At 45.4% G+C, this 27,802-nt stretch overlaps 1 protein-coding gene and 1 long non-coding RNA gene across 4 annotated transcripts in view; both read left to right on the top strand.

Annotated features, from left to right (window-relative positions):
- Positions 1-3,370: 3,370 nt before the first annotated feature.
- The window catches only part of Palm2akap2 (PALM2 and AKAP2 fusion), a 459,281-nt gene continuing 434,849 nt past the window's right edge, over positions 3,371-27,802 (top strand). Inside the window, exon 1 of one of the 3 annotated variants that reach the window (XM_048420463.3) lies at positions 3,371-3,437. In XM_048420463.3, coding sequence (XP_048276420.3) covers positions 3,433-3,437 — 5 coding nt within the window. In that variant the 5' untranslated portion in view covers positions 3,371-3,432. The remainder of the gene's footprint in view (positions 3,438-27,802) is intronic. The other 2 variants (XM_085677115.2, XM_085677116.2) reach the window with 2 other exon arrangements.
- On the top strand, positions 14,526-16,235 carry LOC148119539 (uncharacterized). The gene is made up of 2 exons (XR_015735176.1): positions 14,526-14,675; positions 15,321-16,235. It is a non-coding gene; the product is annotated as an uncharacterized LOC148119539 (long non-coding RNA).

The raw sequence follows: 27,802 nt of genomic DNA, 5'->3' as shown, positions 1-27,802 counted from the left end.
TCCCTAGTAAGCTCAGTTTATGAACTTCTAGTCAACCAGCTCAACGGTTAGCTTCTAATTAATTATTAAAGAATGGTCATTCTGCTACTTTGGAGCTTTGCTCTATTTGTAGGTCTGATAATATCTTTAACATTTTGCTTTTGTTGTGCATGTATACATGGTGTATGTGGGCATGCATGTCATGAATGCATGTGGAGGTCTGAGGATAACTTTGTGGGGTTTGTTCTCTCTTGCTACCTTATGTGGGATCTGAGAATCTCAGGTTTTCAGGCTGTGTGTAGAATACCTTAACCTCTGAACCATCTTTCCCTGCCAATATATTTTTAATTGAGTAAGTAAATACATAGGCCATGTTAACATTCTTGTTTCCTCGAGAATAAATAAATGAGTAATACATCTAAACTCATGTGTCTGTACACCTAAAAGAACCAATTTTGCTATCTGTGAGTTACACTCAGTAAAACTGCCTTTAAGAAAAAGGAGGAGAAATGAGCAATCAAAATGTCAAAAAAAAAAAAAAACCTCCTTATAAACCACACAAGAAGACTGAGATGTTTCCATTCGATATGACATTGGGGATTTTACGGGGAGCAGGGGCTGTAGGCCTGGGGAGGCAGAAGCCAGAATGCTAAGGGTTGAGACACGGGTCAACCAATGATTGATGGTTGCCTCCCAGTCTCTATTTTTCTCCTTTCCTGGGAGTACAAACTCTCTAATTTTGGCTGTGTTCTTGGCTGTGCCGAATGAGGTCTGCTTTGCCCAGTCTCTCTGAAAACTTAATTGTGAAACCATGTGACTGAACTGTGGACAAAGAGGTTTGAATGGAAGACTCCTGAGAGCCTTGCTGGGAGGCAGCTGGCGCACATCCTTGGCCTTTCTTTGCTCCTCCCCCTTTGCGAGGGTTGAAACAGAGACTTGAAGGCCAGAACTGCTGAGGCCTAGAGGGGACTATGGGATGATTTCGGGAAGGAAGTCCACATAGGACAACAAAAAGCGAAGGATCCTGGGTCTTTTAGCTTTTTGAAAACACTTGGGAGGTTAGCCCAAAACTGCTTATCTCTGAATTTTTAAGAGAGGAAGACAACGGTGATAGGAGATGTCTCAGCTGGTAAAGTATTTCCACGCAAGCATGAGAGCTAGCGTCTGGATCCCCAGCAGCCACGTAAAGAAAGCTGATGGAACCGCACTGCTTTTCAACTCCAGTGTTGGGAAAGCAGAGGAGCTGATTTTTGGAGCTGTCTGGCCAGCCAGCCTCACCAATCAGTGAACTTCAGGGTTAGGGAGATCCTGCCTCAAAAAAATTAAGTGGGGAGTAACTAAGGGAAATACCCAGAATCAACTTCTGGCCTCTACAAGCATGTTGGCGAGCGCATGCGGGCGCGTGCGTGTACACACACACACACACACACACACACACACACACACACACACATACACATTTGGATTAGAAAACCAATAGTTTTTCAGTTTAAATCTCCTCGGTGCTCAAACTTGCACCAAACCTGTGACAAGGAGGAGACCGGAAAGTGGTGGGCGCCCAGCTGGTGAATACGGAGAGCAATGGAGGGGAAGTGTCAAGGCAGGATAGCAGTTGGGAAGCCATTCGGGTGATAAAAGACTTTGATAATTGTCAGACTTCAGAGTCTCTGTGGCTTCAAGGAGACAGAGAATCTACGTGGAAAGAAACTCCACGAACAGTCCCTGGCTCTGCCTTTCCGACTCACTCACCAGAGGGAAGGCAGGAGCCACCATTGCAGTTACATCTCAACCCTGGTTTCCTTGTCCTTATGATGGGTGCGGTTCTTTGCAACCTACAGACCTCTCTTGATGCTGGCTCCTGCTGACTGCCTGTCTGTGTCCTCTGACCTTTCCACTCTGGCAGAGACTTTCCTTGGCACCTGGCCAGGCAGGTCACTCAACCTTTTTTGTTTGTTTTTGAGGCAGAGTCTTATCTCACACTGTAGCCCAGGCTAACCTTGAGAACTTGCCGATCTTCCTTCCCTGCCTACCCAGTCTGGGTTGGGATTACAGGGCTGCCTACCACAACACACAGCTAGACCTTTTAAAAGATGTAAATTGCCAAGAAAATCACTCAGAAGAAAAAGAAAATCAATGATTTTTGAATTATTCACAGAGTTCTGCAAATCTCCCAGATTAACCTGAGATTATCAGACAGAGCATGCTCTGATTAAAAAATTATTATGCACCTGTGTACATGTTTGTGTGTGTATCTGTGGGCTGATGGGTGCAGTGGACATGTGAACACCGAGGACGACTTTATGAAATTACTACTCTCCTTGTACCTTGATCGAACTCAGGTCGCCAGGCTTGCATGACAAGCACCCTTACTCACTGAGTCATCCCTCTGACCTTATTTATTTGTTTGTTTGTTTGTTTAATAGTAACATCTTCAGCCATGTTTTTTCTTTCTGGGCACTGTCTTTCTCCTTCAGCCTGGAGCATGGCAGAGATGGATGACTTTGCCTGGTCAGCACCCCGCAGTCCCTCTAATAGATGGATCAGGTAATACATGGAGACGCTGAAGCTTGTCGCACCTGTTCATTGCAGTGGGCGAGGAGCCTGCTGGTAGAGAACTCTTCCGAGTGGGCACACAGCAGGGAATTCATGACTCCGGGGAGCTTATTACCACAGGGTTGGGCTGAGGTAACTTGGAAAATCAGCTTCAAGAAAAACAGGCCAGGGATATCTGAAGAATATCTTCCCGACAGGCAGGACATCGGAGAATATGGAGTGACACCGAGCAGGGCGTGGGATCGCCAAGAGGAAACACCGCATGAACTTGTGGCAGCGCAGCTGGAGTTTTCCTGGTACCTCCCGCAGACACAGGCTGCGCTGGCATAATGGCTTTTCGCAGTCCCAGACAAGCCCCGCTGATGTCAAGGCTTGCTATTTTGCAGAGGCCAGAAGCCTCCTGCAACTTCTAGGCGGCGACAACTGCTACCTTGCCAAGGACTCCATCGTTTCCCTACGCCCCCTAGGACGTGCCACCCGTCGCCACCGCCCCTCGCCCCCTCCCACGCTTCTCCCGGAGCTCTGCGCGGCGCCGCCGTGGGTCCCAGGGGAGTCTGGAGCACACCTGCAGCATCGGGCGCCCAGGGGACCAGGACGCGGGGTAGCCGCCTCACCCGGCGCACGGCTGGTGGCGCGCTCCCTTCCGGATCCCCTTAAGTGAAGAGGCTCGGTCTAGCACCCGGCGAATAACGTTATCCAATTGCTTCCCGTTTTACTCGCAGGCTGGGAGCCGCGAGAGCCAGAGCATTCCCCTCGCAGTGCTCCAGGGGAGGAGGGAGGCGGGCGGGGACCGGGGGACGGCTGGGCTGCTCCACCTTGCAAGAGGCCAGAGCACCCCGGGCAGAGGCCAGCAGCGACTGTAGCCCCGCAGCAGTGCACCGGGCCGCCCGGATTCCCGCTATGGAGTGAGTATCCCCGCGCAGCGCGTAGCTCGGTGCCTCCCTGGGCATGTTGCTATGGTGACCGATCCCCGCTCATCTCTGTCCAGTCTGGGTGTTTAATTTCAGTCCAGTGTGTTCCTCTTGCTGTTTCTATAGCAGCCGCTGCGGAGGGGGTATCACAGCCCCGAGCTGCAGGGATTTGTGCCACTGCCTTGGGGGCACATGGGGTATCATGTTGCTAAGGAGCCTGACCTGTTTTAAGCTTCTCTGGGTCCTTGCTCCCGACCTTGCGCTTCTTGGGGAGTTGGCTGCGATAGCCATTACTTCCGATTCCTAACGATGTCAGCATTATTGGACTGCAGTTAAGAGGCATGTGTGTGTGTGCGTATAGGGGGGTGTCACTGCGGATCCGAAGCAAAGGTGATTCCATAAGAATGTGATAGAGGGATGTTGAGAGATATGAGCCAGACTGGCTACTAAAAGCCACCGGAGGACCCAAAATAATTGATTTGCTCCTGGGGTAATCGGAGAAATGAGACAGAAATGTCCTAGCAGCGGTCTGAGGTTCAATGACCATCTTGGGTATCACCCGCATTTCATGGGGTGGGGGAGTGGGGGAAAAGATGGCATGGAGACAACAGAGGCGGTAACCAGAAAAAGACACAATGAGGTCTCCGGGTGTGGACCCTGACTAGGTTTGCGCGTTTCTTTCTACCTTCCCAGTCGCTCTCCCAGGCTGATATTGCAGCAAGGGCCCTGTGACAGGCGTCAGCCTGCCGTTCCAAGAAAGCCAGCAATTACATCTTTGCTCACTTGATCATCTCCCCCCCCCCTTCCCACGGATACTCACTGACTTTGAGGTCGTATGAAATCATATTTCAGGTAGGAGATAATGTCATGCTTCCAGATACAAGGATCTCCATGCCAAACCCTAAGACTCTGGATTCAGCTTTTATCCTTCGGCATAACCAATTGTGTAGATGCAATTTAATCCTCACAGAGTGGAAAGGAGAAGCGGAGATGATGTGGCACATTAGGAGTGAGGGGTTGTAGGAAATTATTCTTCGGTTGGCAACAGCATTGTTGCGTTCCCGTGCCAGTGTTTTAATGGCTGTGAGCCTCAGTTTCCCCAATCACAATCAGGAAAAAGCCATCCCTTATTATTTAGAGTTACTGAGATCAGATAATATTCGCTTCTCTTCTGAAGGGCTTTATAAATTGTAAAATCAAATAGAGGAATTGAACATTAATGGCTGGTCTCCAGAGTCAGGTTGTCTAGGACTGAGGCCTTTGACACATTGCTGAACAATGTCAATCTCTCTGGGTTTCATTGTCCCCTTCTTGAAAATGGAACAATAGTAGTAGTTCTTTGCTTTGAGTATAAATTAAGCAATTGATATACCTATATAATTACATATGTGTTAATACACATGAATTTTAGGACAGACCCAGAGCAAAGTATGCTTGCTAAACATCACACAGTGAGTGTCTGTAAGTGTAAATACACTTAGTATTACTCTTGTAGTCCCCAGCCTTCTCTGTTGACAGTTTATGGAGTATTAGATTGGTAGAAAACACGTTTTTGGACAGTTTTCATAACTTAAAATATTCATTTACTTATTTCATGTGTGCACATGCTTCAACATGGGCATGGAGGTCGGAGGACAGCTTGTGAGGGTTGGTTCTCTCCTCCCACTGTGTGGATCCCGGGGCATTAGGTTTGGTAGCCAGTGCCTTTATTAGCTATGCTAGCTCTCCAGCCCACAGATAATATACACAGAAATACAATGTCCTAAGGGCAACGGAACCTACTGCAGCCCCCATGACGACATTGTAGGAGTGTGGACTTGGGCCAGCTCCTGGTACTCAGTACCATTACGGGGCACCTTGGCCTCTGAGTGTTCATCCCCTTTGGTCATATTCCTCACTATGGAGACTGCTCTTGACCAGGGATAGAATGCTGACCTGGTCGTCCCATAGCGCAGGGTTGATGGCAGCCTGTCTTTATTTCGAGGATAAGGTACGGTGATTTCATCCCCACACTAATGTGTCTCTCCTAGACTTAGCATTTGGTCTTCATAACTGTAGCACAGAGCCTCAGGACTTCACACTGTTGACTCCTGGTCTTCGCCGTGGTTGGTACCAGGTGTGCCTACCTCATACCTCTCTCTCTCTGTCTCTCTGTCTCTCTCTCTCTCCTTTTGGGTATGCTACATGTTCTTCTACTCTGGTTAGCCTGACCTTGGCTTTTTCACCCCATGCAACATTTGAAAGTGCTCCGTGAACCTGCCTAATTTTCAGCTGTCTTTCTGCCACACTTCTGTCACTTCCTTAATGTAATTAGTTTCCCACTCTTTTCTCTTCTTCACAATACTACATTTTCTGTCCATCCGTGGGCCTAACAACATTTCTCAAATGTCGAGCCTTGCACTTCTGCCAATCCGATCTCACCCCCTCATCTCATCCCAGGTACCCAGGCTGCTTTGAATATGAGTGAGATATAGTTTTAGTTCCCTTCACTTATTGTGTCCAACTTGCATTTGTGAAAAAATTAGTTAAAAGAAGGAATGAATTTGAATTAACTTTCCCATTTAATCAATGGGTATTTGTTGAGATTAGCAGTGGCTGATGAAACAGTCATAATTCTCATAGCATGGAGTTCAAAATCTAATAAGAGCAGATGCTAGCCCACTAAGCATAGGAGCCGTGCGATGCTAACCCAGTAAGCACAGGAGCCGTGCAATGCTAACTCAGTAAACCCAAGGGCCATGAGATGCAAGGTGCAACACACACTGTGAGAAGAAAGGACACAGAGGAAATGACAGGAAGAGTAAGGGCATTGGATCAACGTGTTAGAGAAGCCTCCTTGAGAAGCTGTTACTTAACGTGAGATCTAACGGATGAGTTAGGGTTGCCGAGTAGCACATGAAGGGAAGAAACAGCTCTAGCTGTGATGGCAGCGTGTGTGAAGGCCTGGAGGAGAGCTCACCAGGCTGGCGAAGGAAAGGTAGTGTGCCTGGAGCTTTAAAGACGGAGCAGAGGTGGTCCAGGGATGAGGCTGGAGAATGTGTGTGTGTGTATATGAGTGTACAAGAGTGTGAGCATGTGAGTGCATGTGAGGGTGTATGTGTATGTGAGTGTATATGAGTACATGAGAGTATAAGCATGTGTGTTAGTGTATAAGTGAACATGTGAGTGTGTGAATGCACATGTGAGAGTGTGTGTGAGGATGAGTGTGGTTGTGAGTGTATATGAGTGCATAAGAGTGTGAGCATGTGTGTCAGTGTGTGTGTGTGAGTCTATGTGAGCATGCGAGTGTGTGAATGCTTGTGTGAGAGTGTGTGTGAGCATTGTGTGTGTGGATGTGAGTGTGAGTGTATATGAATGTATGACGTGTGAGCATATGTGTGTGAGTCTGTGTGAGCATGTGAGTGTGTGAATGCATGTGTGAGAGCGTGTGAGTATGTGTGAATGTATATATGGGTGTGTTTCTCTTCTATTGTGATTAAAAATATGCTGACCAAAATGACTTACGTGAGAAATGGCTGATTTGGGCGTGTAGTTTCAGCAGGGGATAAGTCTATCATGCCGAGAAGGTGTGAGGTCAGTCTGTCACTTTGAGTCTCCAACTAGAAGTACAGCAGCTTGGGCCAGGGTGTAAATCTTCAAAGCCTGCATCGTTGATGTAATCCTTCCAACAAGGTTCCGCCTCCCAAAGGTTCCATGACCTTCCCAAATAGTGCCACCACCTGGTGACCAAGTGTCCAAACACATGAGCTGGTAAGGGGCGTTAACGTTTAAACCACATCAGGGAAGGTCACAAAGAAGTTAATACTTCACGAGGACCTTGAGGACTTCGGATTTCATCACGAGTGTCTCAGAGGGTCGCTGAAGACGATGATAAAAACATCAAGTCTAAAGATTATATAAAACCCCTCAACTGTTTTTTTCCCTTTCTCTTCTGAAAGTACTTAAAACAGGCGACTTAGAAACTGTCCTAGCCAAGTCTTTGGAAGCTGTAAGTGTCCGCCACAGGGAAGGGGACAATCAATACAGCTGTCTGTGTTTCAGAATTGATAATCTTGGACAAACCAAGGTTGTCAAACAAAATCCAAGTATATGCAATGAAAAGGAAGTACATTTATTCGTGAACATTGTTGGCTTTGATCAAATAAGAGCTTCTTAATTTGAATAAGGAAAGACTTGGTGGTAACTAAGCACCGAGGGCCGCTAACCACTCAGTTTAGAATATTCCTTGCTGGAGTACTCTCTTCAGGGTGTGTGGATCTGAGAAGCTCCATTATGGCCAATCAGAGGCAGGGATGGTGTGGCCTGTGCAGAGCCGGGGCTCGGCTACGGTGCGGTGTGTATCAGCACAGCAGCGTTGGCTGTGGCTCTCAGTGGCTTGAGTAGGAGCTGGATGTGGCTGGGAGAACACACGCCCACCTCCTAGTCTGATGACACTCGTGAAGCTTTGCCTCACACTTCTCTGGAGCAGCCTACAAAACAGCGTGGGTTCAGAAAGGCGTGAAGAAACATAACGTGGGAATTTCAAGCTCTTGCCATCCCTGCAAACTCCAGGGCTCTAAGCCCGTGGCCGCCTCAAAGCCCAACTGATGTTCCCACCCACCAGGGCAGAGGCCTGCTTTTCACATGGCCTGTGCCGCAAGTTGAAACCACTCAGAGGAGATCATAAAACGGCTGAACTTGGGGTGGGGGAGGCTTGTGGACTGAGGCCATTCTTATTCTTGCCAAGGCTGACCAAGAACCCACTGGCCTTGGACCCACGATTCTCCTGCTCCCACCTCTGGAGCTCTGTAACCACAATCGGGCACCACCACATTTGTCAGGGTTTGCAAATGAACAAATCCAGGCCCAGTAAGGTTTAAGTGTGGTGGGGACGTGGAACCCCAAGTTCAGGCCCAGCATCCACGCCTTCATTCATTGATGCAGACATTGATTTATTTCACAAACTTGGGCTTAATATTGTCTCCGAGCCAGTGCTGTGAGAGGTAATTTGGGGTAAACAATGACTAAACATCCTTGGCCCTATCTTCCAGGAGTTCATGGGTTAGGCTGTATGTGACTACGGATGCCGTGTACTTCTGGAAGGTTTTGCTTTGCTAATCCCGGCTCATGTGGAATGTCCCGGACTCAGGCATTAATCATGTTTCCTAATATGTGGGAGCTCAATGGTACAGTGTGTGTACTTGGTATACACAGAAGCCCAGGTTTGATCCCCACCACCAAAAGAAAGATGTGTAAATATTTTTAGAGTTAATTTTATGATAATGCATGATTTTAAGTAATCAGAATATCACAGAATTTGTGGGCTGCACATCTCCATTTTCTATTCCTTTCTCCAAATTTCATCCCTTAGAGGCTGTTTGTTAACCATGAACCGTTTGGAGCTATCCTCCCGGGTACTTTAGATGCCCACAGCAGAGTCAGAAACAAGTGCTTTGGGGGATTAATACTCCTTTCCACCCACAACATCCCTATATGTGGCTCGGTAGCTTGCATTCTGTTTTCGCTACTCAATAGCTTGCATGTTGTCCACGCTATTCTGTGCATGCCTTGATGCAGCAAAATGTCCACACCTTTGCATTTATTAACCAGTTTGTTCTTACTGTGGAAGTGTGGCTGACCAGCCTTTCTTCATTGGACATGTATGTGCTTTTCTCCCATTTCTTTCCATTATATACAATGCTACCGTGAACATCTTGAATCTTTAGAAATGAATCTGAAAGCTGTTTTCTGGAAGTGTGGAGTGAGTGAATGAACGTGCATACTGTAAATTTCGTCAGGTTCCAGCAAAGTCTTTGACCACCAACACCAAAGACTGAAGCACCGACACAGCCTTATATTGCTGCAGTGACGTCAGTCCGCCCTTTGTATGCTGGCCTGGATATCTGTGGTGTCCGCTCCCCAGGAGCACTTGTGCCAGGGGCAGTATCTTTCCTGAGCTGCTTCTGTGAGTTTAATATTTAGCTGAAAGATTCATTTTCAAGCAAGACTCGAAGGCAGTGAGTCTTTCTGATGTATTCCTATTCCTTCGATGAATAAATACCCTGAATGTGTGTAAAGTCTTAGGATCCCAGAGCTGGGGATGGAACTCAGTTGGTGGAGTCCATGCCTAGCATGCCAGAAACTGTTCAATCGCTAACTCGGCATGGTACCATGCACCTGTACTCCTAGCACTTGAGAGGTTGAAACAGGAAAGAAGTAAGGCCTTCTTTAGCTACACAGAGAGTTTGAGGCTAACCTGGGCTACATGAGACCCTGCCTACAACAATTAGAATCATGTCTTTCCCTCTCATGATTCTATGTGTTAACCTCTGATATTCTGTCATAGATCTATGTCAGAACCTCAGATCTTCGCTGTGGCCAAGACTGAGGCTAGCCTGATTGTTTCTTCTTTGTGGATGACTTGTCTCCTATCCTTCCAGACCCTTGCAAGCTTTTTCTACTGACAGAATTACTTTTAAGCCTTGGAAACTTTGAGACTTCTCTGCGGTGTTTCTCACCGCAAACTATTGTTTTTATTTTTCCTAGAAAACAGTGATTCCTTTGATCTGAAGAATCAGGTTTTCACTTATGAATTCATTATTATTTTTTGCTTGTTATGGTTTTCGGAGTCAGAGTCTCACTATATAACCCAGGCTTGCCGTGAGTTGTGGTTTTGCCCAAACTGGCCTCAAATTTATGACCCTTTCCCCTTAGCCTTCTGAGGTCTAATCTTGTAGTTGTATGGCATTATCCTTAATGGTTTCTGTTTGTGGATTAGTTTCTTCATGCATTTCAGTGTACAAAGATCTGCATTCTCTGTTTCCTACCATAGGGGACAACCTACTGTTCCACTGTCCTGATTTATCCCTATGGCTTTGTTACACTGAAAAGTCTATGGATAACAGACACTTCTGCTTTGCGAAGCAACATTTGTTTGTTGTCATTCTGGTGTAGTTTTCATATTTGTAGTGGTTTTCTTTTGCCTTGCCTTGCCTTGCCTTGCCTTGCCTTGCCTTGCCTTGCCTTGCCTTGCCTTGCCTTGCCTTCCCTTCCCCTTCCCCTCCCCCTCCCCTTCCTTCCTTCCTTCCTTCCTTCCTTCCTTCCTTCCTTCCTTCCTTCCTTCCTCCCTCCCTCCCTCCCTCCCTCCCTCCCTCCCTCCCTCCCTTCCTTCCTTCTTTTCTTTTTTCTTTTTGAGATAGGGTTTCTCTATGGCTTTGGAGCCTGCCCTGGAACTCGCTATGTAGACTAGGCTGGCCTCAAACTCACAGAGATCCGCCTGCCTCTGGCTCCCGAGTGCTGGGATTAAAGGCGTGAGCCACCACTGCCCGACTTGTTGTGGCTTTATTGTTACCTTCAGTTCTTTTCCTGATTCTGCTAGCTAACTTGGCACTGCTTTTTTTGTTCTTGTTTAAGGATTTACTTACTTATTATGTATTTACTTATGTGTGTGTGAATGTGTGTCCGTGTGATATGTGAGTGTGCTCTTGAGCATAGGTGCCGAGGCCGGAAGAGAGCATGGGCTGTCCTCCTCTATCACTCTCTCTACACCTGGGCTTGCATTTTTCTAAGCCGGATCAAAAGCTGGCAAGTCCCAGCAATCCTGCTATCTCCATCCTCCACAGAGCAAATATTAAAGGCATTTGTGGGGACCCTTGGCTTGTTACAGGAACTCTGGGGTCCCAGTTCCAGTCCCCGTGTGGAGTGAAAGCTCTTAATTGCTGAACTGTCTCTCTGGTCCCTGCATTTTTTCTTTTTCAAGACCCATCACTTAAAAAAAAAGGTGTTTTGCACGCTTGGAGAATAATTTATTTGGTTTATGTATTTCTTATGCTATGTTCTGAAATCCCCCCATCTGCTCCTTGCTTGCAAGTCTTTTCCTTTGAAAGTGAATAAGTGTGCACAGAGCATTTACACACGCTGAGTGCTTTGTGCTTACTACTTACCAACGGAGCAGTTGTCCCTGTCAGAAATGGAGACGGCCAGTTTGGGAGGGCAGGAACTAGAGCTGACATTTTGTTTCATGAATATTTCTTACTATTCTACTCTGTCTTTTTGTAAAAAAAAAAAAAGAGAGAAATAAAACCTCATAATGAGTGAGCAGATGATTTGGCTCACAAATCGTGGCTGGCTTTCTGGGTGTTTGTGCACACGAAAGGTAGGTGTTTAGTACCTATTTATTACCACTTAGTCGCTCTCAGTCGGCACCTGTAATAGCTGATTTGCTCTGATAAAATGCCTGATGGAGGCAGCTAAGGATGATAACGCTTATTCCGACACATGGCTTGATGGCCCTCACTACTCTTGCAGACATGGCATGGCTTCAGGGTTGTGAGGTCCATTCACCATCAGGAAGCAGAGAGGGGGTGCGTGCTGGTGCTCTCCCCACTTTTCCACTTTTATTCAGTTTGGGACCCGTCTCTTAGGGTTTCTGTTGCTGTGACGCGACGCCATGACCACGGCAACTCATATAAAGGAAAACATTTAATCGGGCTAGCTTACAGGTTCAGAGGTTCAGTCATTGTCGTCACAGTGGGAAACAGGGCAGCATGCAGGCAGACACGGTTCTGGAGAGATAGCTGGGAGCTCTACATTTGGAGCCATAGGCATCAGAAAGAGACAGTGAGACATTAGGCCTGGCTTGAGCATCCAAAACCTCAAAGGCCACCACAGTAGTGACACACTTTCTCCAACAAGGCCACACCCTCAATAATATCACTCCCTATGAGTCTATGGGAGGCCATTTTCATTCAGGCCACCCCAGGACCCCACCCCATGGGATAGTATTCAGTGTGGATCTCCCATCTTCAGCTAAACCCTCATAGACATACAAGGCAGCGTGTTTCTGTGTTAAGCCGGCAATGGAGATCAACTATCACAGCGTCTATGGAGTGAGGTAGGCAAAGTCATCAACCAGGGCCATTGTGGTTCTTTTGTTTTCTGCATCCCTTGCCTCCGGATGTTTCATCTGTGTTAAGGTTTAGGTTTTCAGTCCCACTGATACAGAGACTGTAGGCTCACACAGTCCCTCTGTAGCCATTCTCCCCATCACCCTGCCCTGAAGCCAGCCACTCCACACAGATCACTCCCAGGTTTTGTCGGGTCTCTCCTCACCATCCCAACCATGTGCTTCCCTGAATTCTCTCTTCACTGGGAGGGAAGTCTGAAAACCCTTTGGGGTCTTTAGAAAAAGGTATCATCCTTTAGATCTGTCCGTGGGATAAGCAAACGTTCTTTTGGCAGATAATTTCATAGTCTTTAGGTTTGAATATTAACTCTTTACTCATTTCATGGGAGGTGTGGCTTTTTAATTTTCCACTCTTGAATGCCTTTCTGCAGGTCCAAGGGATATAAAGAAAAGTAGCCATTGCAATGTTTTTGAGGGAATGCGTCATGAATCTCTCATTCCTAAGAAATAATGTTCAGAGCTATCAAATGCTGTTTTTCATGGTATATTCCTAAATATACTTTTAGGATTCTATACAACAAACTAGTTCACGACTATAATGGCAAATTCTTTACAGTGGAAGAATCTGGGGAGAGTGTGCATGGTAGGTGTTCTCCACCTCACACTTCAAGCCCATGCTCTGCCCCATATAAACGGCGTGACACTCTGCATATTCGGTCGCCTTGCCCTTGGGTCTCCCAGTGGAAGGCACTAGCAGGGGAGTCACAGTGGAAGTGCAAGGCCTCCCTTCCTGCAGGGTGATGGGCAGGTATATGCTTCAGCCTTTCCAACAGCTTCTGTTGGCTGTCTCCTTCCTGTACCTCTCTGGGGGTAGGTGTGGCAACGGTTACCTCATTCATCACTTGGCTATCTCCTGGCTGTTTCCCTGCTCCCATGGGTTTCTTTGCCCTTGCTCTTGCAAACAGACTCTTCCTGACACTTGTCTCAACCTCCTAGTGTGAGGATGCCCTCGAGTTCTAGTTGGGATCCTCAACAAGAGTGCGTGAAACACAGAAGATTTGATGCCTTCTAGAAATACAGCTCACAACATGGGATGGGATTGGCCAAGGCTGTTTGGGAATGCATTCAGACTACTGGATCACCAGGCCACACACCAGGGCATAACCTTGAGCGCTGTTGTGAGCACACACAGACGTGAAGAAACTCCAGTTCTAGAAGTTTACAAAATGCTCTTTTGCTTCTTGTTGAAGTGAGCATTTTTCCTATGACTTACTTGTAAAGGAAACATTTAATTGGGTGACTCCTTATAGTTCAGAGGTTTAGTCCATTATCATAATGGTGGGAAGCAAGGCAGCAGGCAGGCACACATGGTGCTAGAAAGGGAACTGAGAGTTCTCACACCTTTACCAGCAGGCAACAGGAAGTGGTCTGTTTCACTGGATGTAGCTTGAGCACAGGAGACCTCAGAGACCACCCCCACGTGGACACACCTTCTTCAACAAGGCCACAGCTCCCATTAGGGCCATTCCTTTTGGAAACCATTTTCTTTCAAACCACCACAGTCCTAAAACATGAAATGAAATCTAATCGAGGTATTTTCACAAGTCCTGAAAAAGGGGTTGTACATTAATTTATATCGAATATCATCCATGTTATAGTATTTCTTCCTTGGAAAATAAGTTATTCAGACTGCCTGAATTCAGATTGATTGAATTCAGACCGCTTTCAGAACTTCCGCTTCTCTCTTGTGTTTATCATTCCTTCAACCCATCACCATTAACTACCGACTGTGTGCCAGGCACTGTTCTGGTACCCATGATACAAACATAAAGACAATGCCATCCCTGCCTTCCCATTCCGAGGAGAAACAAACAGAGATGATTAAGTGATCATGATAAGATATACTACGTGTTCTGTGAAGAGAGAGAACGAGTCTTGAGAGACTGTCAGAAGGTCGCGGGGTACAGGAGACAGAGTGAGTCTGGGCAGCCGAGGGATGCTGAGAGGCTGAGATGCTTAAAGTCAAGCTCTTGCTTAACCCCTGAGACTAATTTACCATAAAACCTCTGTGCTTAATATCTCTGTGCATTGTCCTACACCAGACTAATCCTAGTTCGTGAAGAAGTATTTCAGACATCATGAAACAGAATTTGAAAAATGAGCTTAACCTTCAAACTATCTTCCTTATACTGAGGCTTCCTCCGTGACCCTTCTCTCTGCGGGAGGTGGAGAGTGCCTGCCCTCTTGAGGAACCAGGAACTCAGCTTTTCAGATGCTGCTGCAAACTGGAATCACTAAAATCAAGGAAAATAAAGGCGAATGAAACAAATTAAAGCAGGAAAGTAAAGGTAGGATTTTCTGGGCACACAAAAGGCCTGGTAGGTGTGCAGTTTGCTTTTTGAGATCACATCAAAAGCCTCTGACCTTTTGTGTGTGTGGGTGTATGCACCTGTGTGTGTGTGTGTTATACACATGGGGGCCAGTGCTCAGCCTCCTGTGCCATCCTTGGAAGGCTGTCCACTTCCTTCATACAGGGTCTCTCATTGGCCTAGAGTATACCCATTAGACTGGACTGGCCAGCAAGCGCCACGGACCTTCCTATCTACTCCCCAGTGTTAACACAGACACAGCCCACCATGCCTGGATCCTTTCCGTGGACTCTGGGGATCAAACTTAAGTGTTCGTGCTCACAAAACAAGGACTTTATTAACTGAGCCACCCCACCCGGCCCCTAAGCCTCTGAATGGTTGAAAGTCATCAAAACTGTCAGAGTTCTGTGATCTCTTCAGATCAGAGAGTCACTCTGAGCGTGGTCTGGAAACAATTTTAAAATCTTCCTATTCCGATACAGAGCTCACTTCTTTGCAGAAGGGGTGCAGAGTGTTTAAAGTTAATGGCCTTGGCAGTCCCCGTAGTTCCTGTGAGGCTCTGTCTGGCTCTTGACTCAGAAAGGCTGAAGTTTCCCTTTTTCTTTTTGTTTATCTTTTTTTCAGATGCTGGCCGGAGCCTAAAAACGCTTTCTCTGGTACTTTGGAGTTTTTCATTTTCCCCTGAAGCTCCTCCCCCCTGCCCTGTGACCGACCTCTGTGCCTAACTCAAATGACCATGCTGTTTCTTTCTTTCTCATAAGCTTTTAGTTAAGGATTTGTAATAAATTTCTCCCTAAAACAAAGCAACCAAAATTAATGGCAAGAAGAATAAGTTCTCAGTCCCCAAGACAGCACCTTTATCAGCATAATGAGCGCAGAGTCCCCAGCAACCATATTAAAAAGGAGATTGTGTTTATGTGGGTCTGGGATCTGGCTCTAGATCTCATATTCCCAACACACACCTTACAAGATGGTGCCGGTGCCCGGACATAGCGCTGATCCCAGTGGAGAGACAGTGCAGGGCTGTTCACGTGAGCACTCTATCGCCCAGCTGCACCATCCCCACAATACATCAGTGCTGCGTATTGAACTCTGAGCTTCATGCATGCTAGGCAAGCATGTGACACCTGAGCCGTATGCCCAGTGTAGGGCTGTTAATAATGCAGGAAGTGGAGGGTCTCAGTGTCCTTTTATATGTCCCCAAATAAGGTTCCAGGCAGGGGTTTCCATCGATGGACCACAGTTCAGCGATTTGATTGTGGACAAGCAAACAGACTAAGCAAACCCTGGCTCTTCCTTTCATGTGATGTCACTGAGCAGTTCTCCATGAGTGGGTCAAATACAGATGTTTGTTTTTAAAGCCAGAGCAGTACGGCCTGTGTGTTCAAACTGTTTACAAGGTGGATAAAGCTAATCTTACCCTTTAAAATATGAATAAGAAAATTTTAACTTAATAAAAATCTATATCTAGGTTTTTTTTTCCTTTGGTCAGTTCTTTGATATTTTAAAAAAATGATGGGTAGATTTAATCATCTGTAATCTCATGTCCTTTGTTTTACTTTTTCCTCTTAAATTTTGTTTTATTTAGGGTGTGTGTGGGTCAGAGGGCAGATGTGAAGGGATGGGAAATGAAAGGGATCAAGATGCATGATGCAAAAGACACATAGAAGTAGATAGATAGGTAGATAGATGATAGATAAATGATAGATAGATTAGATAGATTAGATGATAGATAGATAGACAAACAGATGATAGATGGTAGACAGACAGAGAGATAGATAGATAGGTAGATAGATAGATAGATAGACAGACAGACAGACAGACAGACAGATTAAAAGTCAGTAGTGTCCTGGTGCATTTGTCAAGTCATGATTACCTGAATGTGCTGCTCAGATGAGTGAGTTGTGTGCATATGTGTGTGTGTGTGTGTGTGTGTGTGTGTGTATGCATCTGTGTATGTATCTCTGTGTGTATGCGCATCTGTGTGTGTTCAGTGTGTGTGTGTGTGTGTGTGTGTGTGTGTGTGTGTGTGTGTGTGTGTAGACCAGAAGTGACATCCACCATCTTTCTCAATCCCTTCTCTATCTTGTTTTTTGAGACATAGCCTCTCGCTGGACTTGAACTTCACTGATTGGCAGTGGAGTCTGGTTAGCAAGCCCCAAGGATCCTCCTGTCTCTTCTTCTCCCATGCTAGGATTATACTGCCACATCATGTGTGTGCCAGTGATTTGCTCTCAGTTCTCATGCCCTTGGGGCAAGCAATCTCCCCAGCCTTTCTCTCTCCTCCAGCCCCCATTCCACCGTCCCCTGCAAGCAGCTTTGGTAAAAGGAAACTTCTGAGCGAGTCTAAGCAGAAAGGCCACACAATCCATGCTGAGGGCAAAGGAGGTGCCTGGCATGGCTAGGAGGCTTCTGCATCCTGTAAGTAAGGTTTGGCGGGAGTTGGGCTGAGACAGTAGGGATGTTAGGAGGTAGTCAAATGTGCTGTGATCTTTGGGGAGAGAACGTGACACTGGTTCTACAATGACAGGATGGCTTTGCTAACACACTGCTATCGATGAAAAATGGAGTCCCCGTTTCAGCTTGTCTCCCCAGCTCACTCTCACAAATCTGTAGTCTTTTTTAAATGTAATTTTTTTATTGATTCTTTGGGAGTTTCACATCATGGACCCCAATTCCACTCACCTCCCAGTCCCTCTATAACATAGCGTTCTCCCTGCAAAAGGAAAACTTAAAATAAAAAATACAAATAAGAATTTTAATTAAAAATAAACAAAGATAGAAAAGCAAAACAAAGAAAAAGGCAAAAACCAACAGCAACAACAACAAAAAACCCCACTTCACTCCTCATCTTCCCCACCTCTCCATCACCTCTTCATTTCTCTCGATGGTGCAGGGAGCTGCAGTGTATCAAGCGGCAGATCCTTTGTCCACACAGCCTTCCTTGCAAATGTTTGTTGTGTAATGTGTTGTTGGTCAGATTCAAGGCCTCTGGCTTCTGGTACACCATCCATACTGGACCCTCACAGAAACTCCTCCCAGATATCCTGAAGTTGCCCTGAGTCACGGTGATCCTGTAGCCATGGTTCTGTAGGACCAGTCCCTTCGTGGGCTCCAGCAGGTTATAGATGGGGGAGATGTTGGGGAGTGCCCACTCAAAGCCCTCCATATGTGCCTGGGAGATAGCTGAGCTAGTCAGAAGGGGCTTCTGGGACCAATCCCTTAGGTGAGGGGTGGGGCCAGTCCTCCCAAGTGTGTATGGGAGAGCAGCTCTCCTCTAAGGGGTGGGACCAGCTCTCCTATGCCCAGGTCATTGTCCATTATCCCAGGGAAACCGAGAGAGGGGTCAGATCTCTGGTGTGTGTGTATGTGTCTCCCAGGCCAGTGAGGGGCTGGGCCAGCTCAGCTCAGCCCTTGTACATGGTTCAACACATGGTTTGCGTGGGCCCCTGTGGTAACATGGACAATGGGTATCAACACAGACTTCAGTTACAGCAGAAACACAGATCCAGACATGGGCAGCACCAGCAGTTTGGGCCTGGATGTAACCATAGGCCTGAACCGCTGTTCAGATCTCAGGCCTCTCAGATCTGCATAGGCCAGCTGCAGTGTGGTCCCAGGACTTCAACATGGCACCAGGAGGTGGCCCAGACCCCAGGCAATTTCATGGCCTTCAATGGTATCAGGAGCCATGGACATCAACACAGACACTGACTGTGGTAAGGCCACAGACCCAGACATGGCCCCTGGCCACCGCTCAGGCCACCTGATCTGTATGGACCTGGTGGCAACATGACCTTGGGTACCAACATGGCCTCAGGTGTTGGTCCAGACCTCAGGCTTCAGCCTTTAGTGCTAATAGGAGCCACAGACATCTACAAAGACCCTGGTTGCAGTAGGGCTATTGACCCAGACATAGCTCTCAGCAGCAGCGTGAGACCAGAAGTCACCATGGCAGTGCAGGGTACTCAGATTGGTATGGCCCTGGCAGATACTAACATGGCCACAGGTGGCATCTGTGTGGCCAGTGGTGGCAAAAGAGGCCATGGACATCAATACAGACCCCAGCTACAGTAGGACCCAGACCCAGGCATAAATCTTGTAGCCTTATTGGCAGACAGTTGACTTTAGGAGCTCACTGACTCCCTCCAGCGCTCTCCAAGCTTTTATGATACCGACCTAGAACAGAGTAAACGGATACCTGTGTCTCCCTGTTCAGATTTCACTGTGTTGTGGCGGGAAGCTTGGGCATTGAAAAGTGAATTCTCTGTACATAGATGTCCGTGAATGGGAGGCCCCAGGCCAGCATCTATCCACACATTCTTTTAACGTCCTAAGATTGCTTCATTATCAGGAGAAAAACCAGGCATTTGTCATTTGTAATCTCTGACTTCTCTGCTTTACTTACTAGCTGAGGCCTTTCTGGGTCGTGACATAGTATGATAGACCCCCTCCCCCATTTTTTGGAGAAGGGAGAATACTTATATTTTCTAAACCATCACATCTGGGGACTGAGAAGAAAGCGTTTATTGCCTGTGAGCAATTAGGCAGTAACTTAGCATGGTGTGTGTGTGTGTGTGTGTATGTGTGTGTGTGTATGTGTGTGTGTGTATGTGTGTGTGTGTGTGTGTAATCAACTGAGGGTCTTTGGAGGAGTCAGGGAGTCTAAGGAAGAAGGAATGGACAGAGAGGGAAAGAAAGAGAGAGATGTTGGTCCATTAGAGAAGTTAGTGTGACCAATTAGATTTTCGGGGACCAGGTCCTCAGAGCAGCTGAGGAGAGACAGGGACTGATAGTTCTCTGATGAGCAGGACTCACCACTGATTTTAGGCGCAGTGCTCAACCTGCTCACCGGCAGTTTTCTGTGGGTCTCACACTACCTGGCAACCAGGAGGTGGCAGCGGAGGTCACAGCAAAGGGTCAGATTTGGAACACCACAGAAGACGGAGTTCTGTGCTGCCTGTCTAGTTTTCTGTCATGTCGATACAGCTGAGGTCATCTGAGAGAAGGGAACTTTCAATTGAGAAAACTCCTTCACAAGACTGGGCTGTAGGCAGGCCTGCAGTATTTCCTTAATTAGTGATTGGTGAGGAGGGCCCAGCCCATTGTAGGTGATGCCTTCTCTGAGCTGGTAGTCTTGGTTCTATAAGAAACCAGGCTGGGCAAGCCAAGGGGACAAGCCAGTAAGCAGCTCCCCTCCATGGTCTCTGCATCAGCTCCTGCCTCTAGGTCCCTGCCCTGCTTGAGTTTCTGCCCTGACTTCCTTCAATGATGGATTAAGATGCAGAAGTGTAAGTCAAATAAACGCTTTCCTCCCAAAACTAAGACAGAAGTCGGTACCAGGATAATGGAATGTTACTGTGACAGATGTGACTGTATTGTTTGGGGGAAGATTGCAGAAGGACATTGAAACTCTGGGCTAGAAAAGGCATCGAGTGTTATCTCAGTGGGCTGTGCTGTAGGACCTTGAAAGAGAAGAATGTTGAGAACCGTGCAGAAGATGGGTGCCTGGCTTGTGAAGCTCCAGAAGGAAGCAGAGACGTTCCCAGGGCATTTGTGTGAAGAATCTGCGGTGTCTGCTCAGCTGAGCTGAAGAACTGGGTGTGATTTTAGCAAGATGCCAGAAGTGAAACCCTTGGTTTGCTCGGACAATGGATGCTGATTAGCCGGGCCTCAGGAATCAGCTGTGATTAAGAGGAGACCAGCAGCATTGAGTTGAAGTCTTCTGGGCAGTGTCTGTTCCAGGTCAGGACACAAGCTGTGTTCCAGGCCATCAGGGTTGTACTTCATGCTGGCAGCTGGACTTGGTAATGTGTGACAGTTTTCTAGCTGGTATTGATTTTGAAGGCAGGAAGGGAACCGTGGAGAGTAGCGGATCCTTGACACTATGAAGAGAGCTCAGGAGAGGCGGTTGCTGAAAGTGCAGCCCAGTTGCAGCAGACACCCCGGCATTTTAGAGATGCCAGTGCCGTGGAAGGACCTTCAAGGACAGCAGCCACAGTGGAGTGGAGCCATCCAGAGCCTTAGCAGACCAGCTGGGTGTGCCATGAAGGGCAGAGCCGGAGAAGTGACCTAAGCCCTCTGGAGGAGCCCAGAAGATGGTTAGTGATTCCAGACTTAGACACTGAGCTATGGACACAATTGGATTTGGTTTTTGCTTTGCTCAGACTGTGGCTGTGCCCTGGCTCTTCCTTTGCGGAGTAAGAAAATATTTAAGTTATTTACTATTTTATAAAATCCCACACTTAGTACATCAGAAATGGAAGAAATTATGTACAAAAAAATCTGTAGCAACTATAATATAAAAGGGCAAGCAGTCCCTTCAGAGTCAAGACTACAGCGATGTTTTCTTCACCATTGATGGAGGAGGGTTATCTGTCTATTGTGTTATTTTCATTGGTCAATAAAGAGACTGCCTTGGCCCTTTGATAGGACAGAAAATTAGGTAGGCGGAGTAAACAGAACAGAATGCTGGAAAGAGGGCAATGAGGCAGATACCATGGAGCCAGCCACCAGGTCAGACATGCTGAATCTTTTCCGGTAAGCCACCACCTCGTGGTGCTATCCAGATTATTAGAAATGGGTTAATATCAAGATATGAGAGTTAGTCAGTAACTAACTCTCTAGAGATAATGGGCCAGGCAGTGCTTAAATGAATACAATTTGTTTGTTGTTATTTCTGGGACTAAGCTAGCCGTGCAGGAGCCGGGTGAGGCGAAAAGCAGGCCTGCCCGCAGCCCCTCACTACACACCATGACTTCATTACAACCCACAAATTAAAATTTCAGCTAAGCAGTAAAACCAAAAGACAAGGTAAGAACGTTGTGAATTTTGGTAGGAATGACTTCCAGGGTGTTCAAGGCTAGGCTGCCATCACTGTCAATTTTAGGGCAGTTTAATCACTCCAGAGCACCCATACCCCTTATCTGTCAGCCCTAGTGCCCTAGTTTCCCGCACCACAACAGCCACTAAATCTGTTTTTATCTCCATAGGTTTCTCTGCCGAGATATTTCGTATAAAATAACAAAATCATCTGATCTTGTGTGACAGGTGGCTTTTACGTCATCATAATGATTTTGTGGTTTAACTGCCTTGAAGAACGTCCTGGTGCTTCATCTTTCTTTGGTGAATGATACTCCATTATACAAGCAGCATGGTTTTAAATATTTAACACTTTGTAAAGATGTGGATCCCAGTACCTGGGAGCCTGAGTTGGGAGAATGGAGAGTTTGAGGCTGGCCTGGGCTTCTTAGCAACTTCAAAATTAACAACAAAAACCTCTTTTTGTAGAAAATTCAGATAAAATGCTTACACAAAGCAAACATTATACATTAATACAAATAAAATAAAAACATTAAATTAAGAGTTTTAGACAGATGGCTTTATTTTTAACATTGTCTTAACAGTGTCTTCTTGAGCTACATTATCTCAGCAAAGTACTTTTTAAATTTTATTTCAGGCTGGGTGGTGATGGCGTACACCTTTAATCCCAGCACTCGGGAGACAGAGGCAGGTGGATCTCTGGGAATTCAAGGTCAGCCTGGTCTACAAGAGCTAGTTCCAGGATAGGATAGTTACCAGAGCTAGAGAAACCCTGTCTCAAAAAATCAAAAATAAATAAATTTTATTTCATTGTTATTATTATTTTGCAATGCTAAACATTGAATTTAGGACCTCTCAAATGTTAGGCAAGCACTTGACTACTGAGCAATATCCCCAGCCGAAGATATCTTCTAATTTAATATTATTTGTGGGCGTGCATACTTACGAGCTTGTGTGCATGCGCACACGCTCAGTTGTATGTTGTATACCGTGTCTGTAGTGCCCACGGAGTCCAGAAGAGGGCAGCCAATCCTCTGGAACTTGAGTTGCAGCCGTTTTTAGGTGCCTGATGTGTGTGCTGGGAGTAGAACCCTCCTCCTCTGCAAGAGACATTCTTACTGCTGAGCCATGTTTTTAGCCTCTATTTGTTTATTTTTAAAGATTTGTGTGAGTGTATGCCGTGTGTGTGGTTGTCTGCAGAAGCCGGAGAAGGCATAGTAACTCTCGGAGCTGGAGTTACAGGCGGTTGTGAACTGCTTGCTAGGGCTGCTGGGAACCAAACTCAGGTCCTCTGGGAGAGCAGCAAGTACTCATAACCGCCGAGCCATCTCTGTAACCCCAGAGTATCCTTTAAACATAATTAGAGGTATTCTTTCTTAATTTTTAAAACAAATTTCGAGAATGCAATTTAATTACATTCTTTCTTCCTTTCCCTCCCTCTAAACCCTCCCATATGCCTCTTTTTTCTCTCCTTAAAATTCGTGGCTTCTTTGTTTTCACTAATTGTTATTTTCTGCATTTGTGCACACCTATATACTCCTACATTTAACTTGTTACGTCAGTATACTATTACTTGTATGTATATTTTCAGGGCCGACCTTTCGGCGCCGGTCAATTGATTAGTGTGCTCTTCCCTGAGAAAGGCCCCCTCTCCCATGCTCAACCTTCCTCGGTTCCCTACAATTCTTTGTGTCTTATTAAGGCCTCTGCCCACGTTGGCATGGCCACTGTTGTCCTCTTTATGCAGCTCACATTTGGGCACTCATATTGTGAAACTTTAGCCAGGAGACACAGTCTCCCAGCAAACTCCGTGAGCCTCTGTCTCGAACAATCCTTCTGCCCCTCGTCCGCCATGTTCCCTGAGCCTTGGGTGCTTGGTGTGTTGTAAATACATACTTGGGGTCTGGGCTCTACAGTGCTATGTTTTGATTGGTTGTGGTTTCCTGTAGTTGTCTCCATCTGTTGCAAAGAGAAGTTTCCTATACAAGGAGATAGACTGACCTAATTTGTGGGCAAAGAAGCACGTTTATGGATTGTAGCTTAGAGGGACTTTTTTTTTTTTGTGATGAATCTTAGCTTGGAAAAATAATGTTCAAATGTTTTCTGTATTATTCCAAGAACAGAAAGATACAGGTATAGGCAAAGGAATGAAATATTCTTATATTCTTGTTTTTTGTTGAGTGCAGAGATAAGATCTCTCTCTCTCTCTCACACACACACACTCACACACACTTACACATACACACTTACACAGACACACTCACATATGCACACTTACACAGACACACACTTACACACACACACACTTACACATATACACTTACACAGACACACTCACACATCACACTTACACAGACACACACTTACACACACACACACACACACTTCTTCCACAGTAGATGATTACAGTCAATTTCACTTCTCTCCTGTCCTCAGAGATTTTTGTAGGATTTTGTAGAAGCTAACTCAATTTGGGAAATAACCAGGCTAGCTAAAAGGTAAACAATTGTATTTTTTATTTATTATAAGGGGAAAACTCACGAAACTGGAAGGAGAAGTCCAAGCTCAGCTGTGTGGCAAGGGAACCATAGAGACAGAAAGAGAGAGAGAGAGAGAGAGAGAGAGAGAGAGAGAGAGAGAGAGAGAGAGAGAGAGAGAAGAGAGAGAGAGCACCTGGTCTATGTGCTCATTTTTTTCTGGATCCCAGAAAGCCACACCCTAAATTGGTCCCACTTCTTAAAGATAATTGGTTAACAAGGCTTCCCCATCACCTTCCCCTTTTGTCTAAACAAGAGCTATCCAAACCCAATAGGAACAGATATCAAATACACAATTACAAACAACGTGTGTTTGCTTCTTTTTGTTCTAGAACTTTCAAGTGTGCTGTTAATCTGCCAGTACGTGATCTCTCTAAATCCTTTATACAGGTACTTAGTGCTATGAACCTTCCTCTAAGTGTTGCTTTCATAGTGAGCTATAAATTTGGGTGTTTTGTACATTCATTTTCATTTAATTCTAGGAAGTCTTTAATATCTTTCTTTATTTCTTCCTTGACCCAGCAGTAATTCAGTAGAGAGTTTTTCTGTTTCCATGGGTTTTTAGGCTTTCTATAATTTCTTTTGTTGTTGAAATCCAGCTATAATTCATGGCAGTCTGATAAAATACAGGGGGTTATTTCCATTTTTTTATATCTGTTGAGATTTGCTTTGTGGACGAATATATAGTCAGTTTTGGAATAGGTTCCACAAGATGCTGAGAAGAAGATATATTCTTTTGTGTTTGTATGAAATGTTTTGTAGATATCTGTTAGGTTCATTTGAGTCATAATGTCTGTTCCTTTATTTCTCTGTTTAGTTTCTCTCTGGTTGACCTGTCTATTGGTGAGAGTGGGGTGTCGAAGTCTCCCATTGCTAATGTGTAGGTTTTAATGTGTGACTTTAAACTTTCATAATGTTTCTTTTACAAGTGTGAGTGCCCTTGCATTGGGACATAGATGTTTAGAATTGAGACTTCATCTTGATGGATTTTTCTTTTGATAAGTATAAAATGTCCTCTCCATATCTTTTGATAAATTTTGGTTTGAAGCCATTTTTGTTAAATATTAGGATAGTTACACCAGCTTGCTTCTTAGGTCCATTTGCTTGGAAAATCATTTTCAACCCTTCAGTCTGAAGTGATGCCTATTTTTGATGTTGAGGTGTGTTTATTGCATGCAGCAGAAGACTAGATTCTGTTTTTTCCCCATTCTGTTATCCTGTGTCTTTTATTGGCAAATTAAATCCATTGATATTGAGGGATCTTAATGACTAGTACTTGTTGATTCCTATTATTTTTGTTGGTGGTGGTAGTGGTGGTGATGGTAGTGTGTGTGTGTGTGTGTGTGTGTGTGTGTGTGTGTTTCCCTTCTTCGAGTTTTACTGGTGTGAGATTATCTATTGCCTATTTTTTTGTGGGTGTAGTTAACTTTCTTGGGTTGGAGTTTTCCTTCTAGTACCTTCTTTAGGGCTGGATTTGTGGATAGATATTGTTTAAATTTGACTTTGTCGTGAAATATCTTTTCCCCCCAATCTATGTGATTGAAAGTTTTGCTGGGTATAATAGTCTGGGATGGCATCCATTGTCTTTTAGAGTCTGCAAAGACATTTGTCTGGGCCCTTCTGGCTTTTAATCTATTGAGAAGTCGGGTGTGATTTTAACAGGTCTGCCTTTATATGTTGCTTGGTCCTTTTCCCTTGCAACTTTTAATATTCTTTATTTGCTCTGGATGTTTTGTGTGTTTTGATTATTATGTGATATGAGGACTTTCTTTCCTGATCTAGTCTGTTTGGTGTTCTGCAAGCTTCTTGTGCTTTTATAGGCATGTCCTTCTTTAGGTTAGGAAAATTTTCTTTTATGATTTTGTTAACTATAGCATCTGCGTTTTTGAGGTGGGATTCTTCTTCTATTTCTATTATTCTCTTTATAGTGTTCCAGATTTCCTGGATATTTTGTGTTGGAGTTTTTAGATTTAACATTTCCTTTGATTGACGAATCTGTTACTTCTCTCGTGTCTTTAAGGCCTGAGATTCTCTCTCCCATGCCTTGTGTTTTGTTGACAGTGTTTGTACCTGTAGTATTTGTTTGCTTCTCCAGACTTTCTATTTCCAAAATTCCCTCATTTTATCCTTTCTTCATTGCTTCTATTTCAATTTTCAGATCTTAAAAGTTTCCTTCACCTGTCCCCCGCCCCTCCTTGGTTTTCTTGGCATTCTTTAAGGGAATTTTGGTTTACTCCAATTTTTGGTTGTCTTTTCCTCAATTTCTTTAAAGGAGTTTTTAATTTCCTCTTTAAGGACCTCTGTCTTCTTCACAAAGGTGTTTTTGAGGTCTTTTCCTTCTGCTTCATCCACCTTAGGATATTCAGGTCTTGCTGTCATAGTTTATCTGGGGTCTGTGCCATATAGCCCTGGCTATTGTTGACTGTATTGTTACATTGGCATGAAGGCTTCTGAGTTTGGGATGATCAGGTCTAGGGCTTGATTTCTGAGTTTGCCTTTGTTGGATGGGTGTTTTGTTCTTTGGTTTCTCTTTCTTCTTTGGTCTTCTATTCTTTATAACCTGGATTTCTAGTGGCCAATGTGACCTCTATGTGATCTAGTAGGGAGTCTCTGAAGTTGGGAGCTGGCCTTCTGGTGGTTAGCTTGGCCTTGGGTGCAGCAGAAGGTCTCTGTTTGTCTGACTGGTGGGGCATATTTTCTTGACTGCTGCAGTCTGCACCGGTTCTTCCTACTGGTGTGGTCTATACTGGAGTTGGCGGGAAAGGGCTGGCCATGGGGAGGAGAGTGAGGTGGGAGGGTTTGGGCAGCACAAAGGGTCTTGGGGGAACAGAATCTGGGAAGTGATGCAGCTTGGCTGTCAAGGAGGTCACTCACCTGTTCTTCGTTGGTGTGGATTGTACTTGAGACAATGCTGTCTTCCAGAGTTGGGGGGAAGGGCTGGCCTTGGGGAGGATGGTGGTGGGATTGCTCGGGTGGTAGAATGGGTCTTGGGGATCAGGATCCAGGGAATGGGACAGTCCAGCTGGCAGGAGGGTCACTCACCCGCTCCTCGGATCGGTGTGGCCTGCACCCTATTGTCCTGTCTGGTGTGTGTTTTTATAAGTTTAAAAGAAAGTGTTATATTTGTCAAGACCATTTTCCCAGATCTGACAATATGGTTGAATTTTGTTGAGTTCTTTTGTGCTTATGTTCAGGAGAAATTTGGCCTGTGATGTATTTCCTTTCTAATAGTCTTGTCAGGGTTTGATGCCAGAGCTATGACGGCCTCAGTGCTCACAGGGAAGGGTGTGTCCCTATTTCCTGGGAGGGTTAACCAAAGGCATCATGGTTTCTATTAAAAATCCCTGTAGAGTTCACTAGTAAAATGGTACAGATTGTCTTAATTGATTCTCTTAAAAGATTTTTGACACTAGATACTCAGATTTTAAAATTTCTTTTTATGCTAGGGTGAGCAAATCATGTTTTCTAACGAATTTTTATATGTAACTAAGGTTACAAAGTTAATTGACATAGTTTTTTTTATGATAGGCCTTTATCTCTTTATTGTTTTGAGGATCTGAAGAGATATCCTATGCTTTATTCATTATACGATATTATTTTCTTTTTTATTACTTTTAGGTTATTAATGTTGTTCATTCCCTTTTCCCAAGACATCAGCTTTTGAAGGTTCATGATCGATTCACTTCCTTTAAACCTGTCAACTGGGAACCCAGACTTCAACACAGGAGTCTTTGGGGGGACACTTCA

Source organism: Myodes glareolus, chromosome 16 (genome assembly GCF_982192425.1).
Source record: "Myodes glareolus chromosome 16, mMyoGla1.1, whole genome shotgun sequence".
NCBI lineage: Eukaryota > Metazoa > Chordata > Mammalia > Rodentia > Cricetidae > Myodes > Myodes glareolus.
This window is presented reverse-complemented; position numbering and strand designations above follow the sequence as displayed.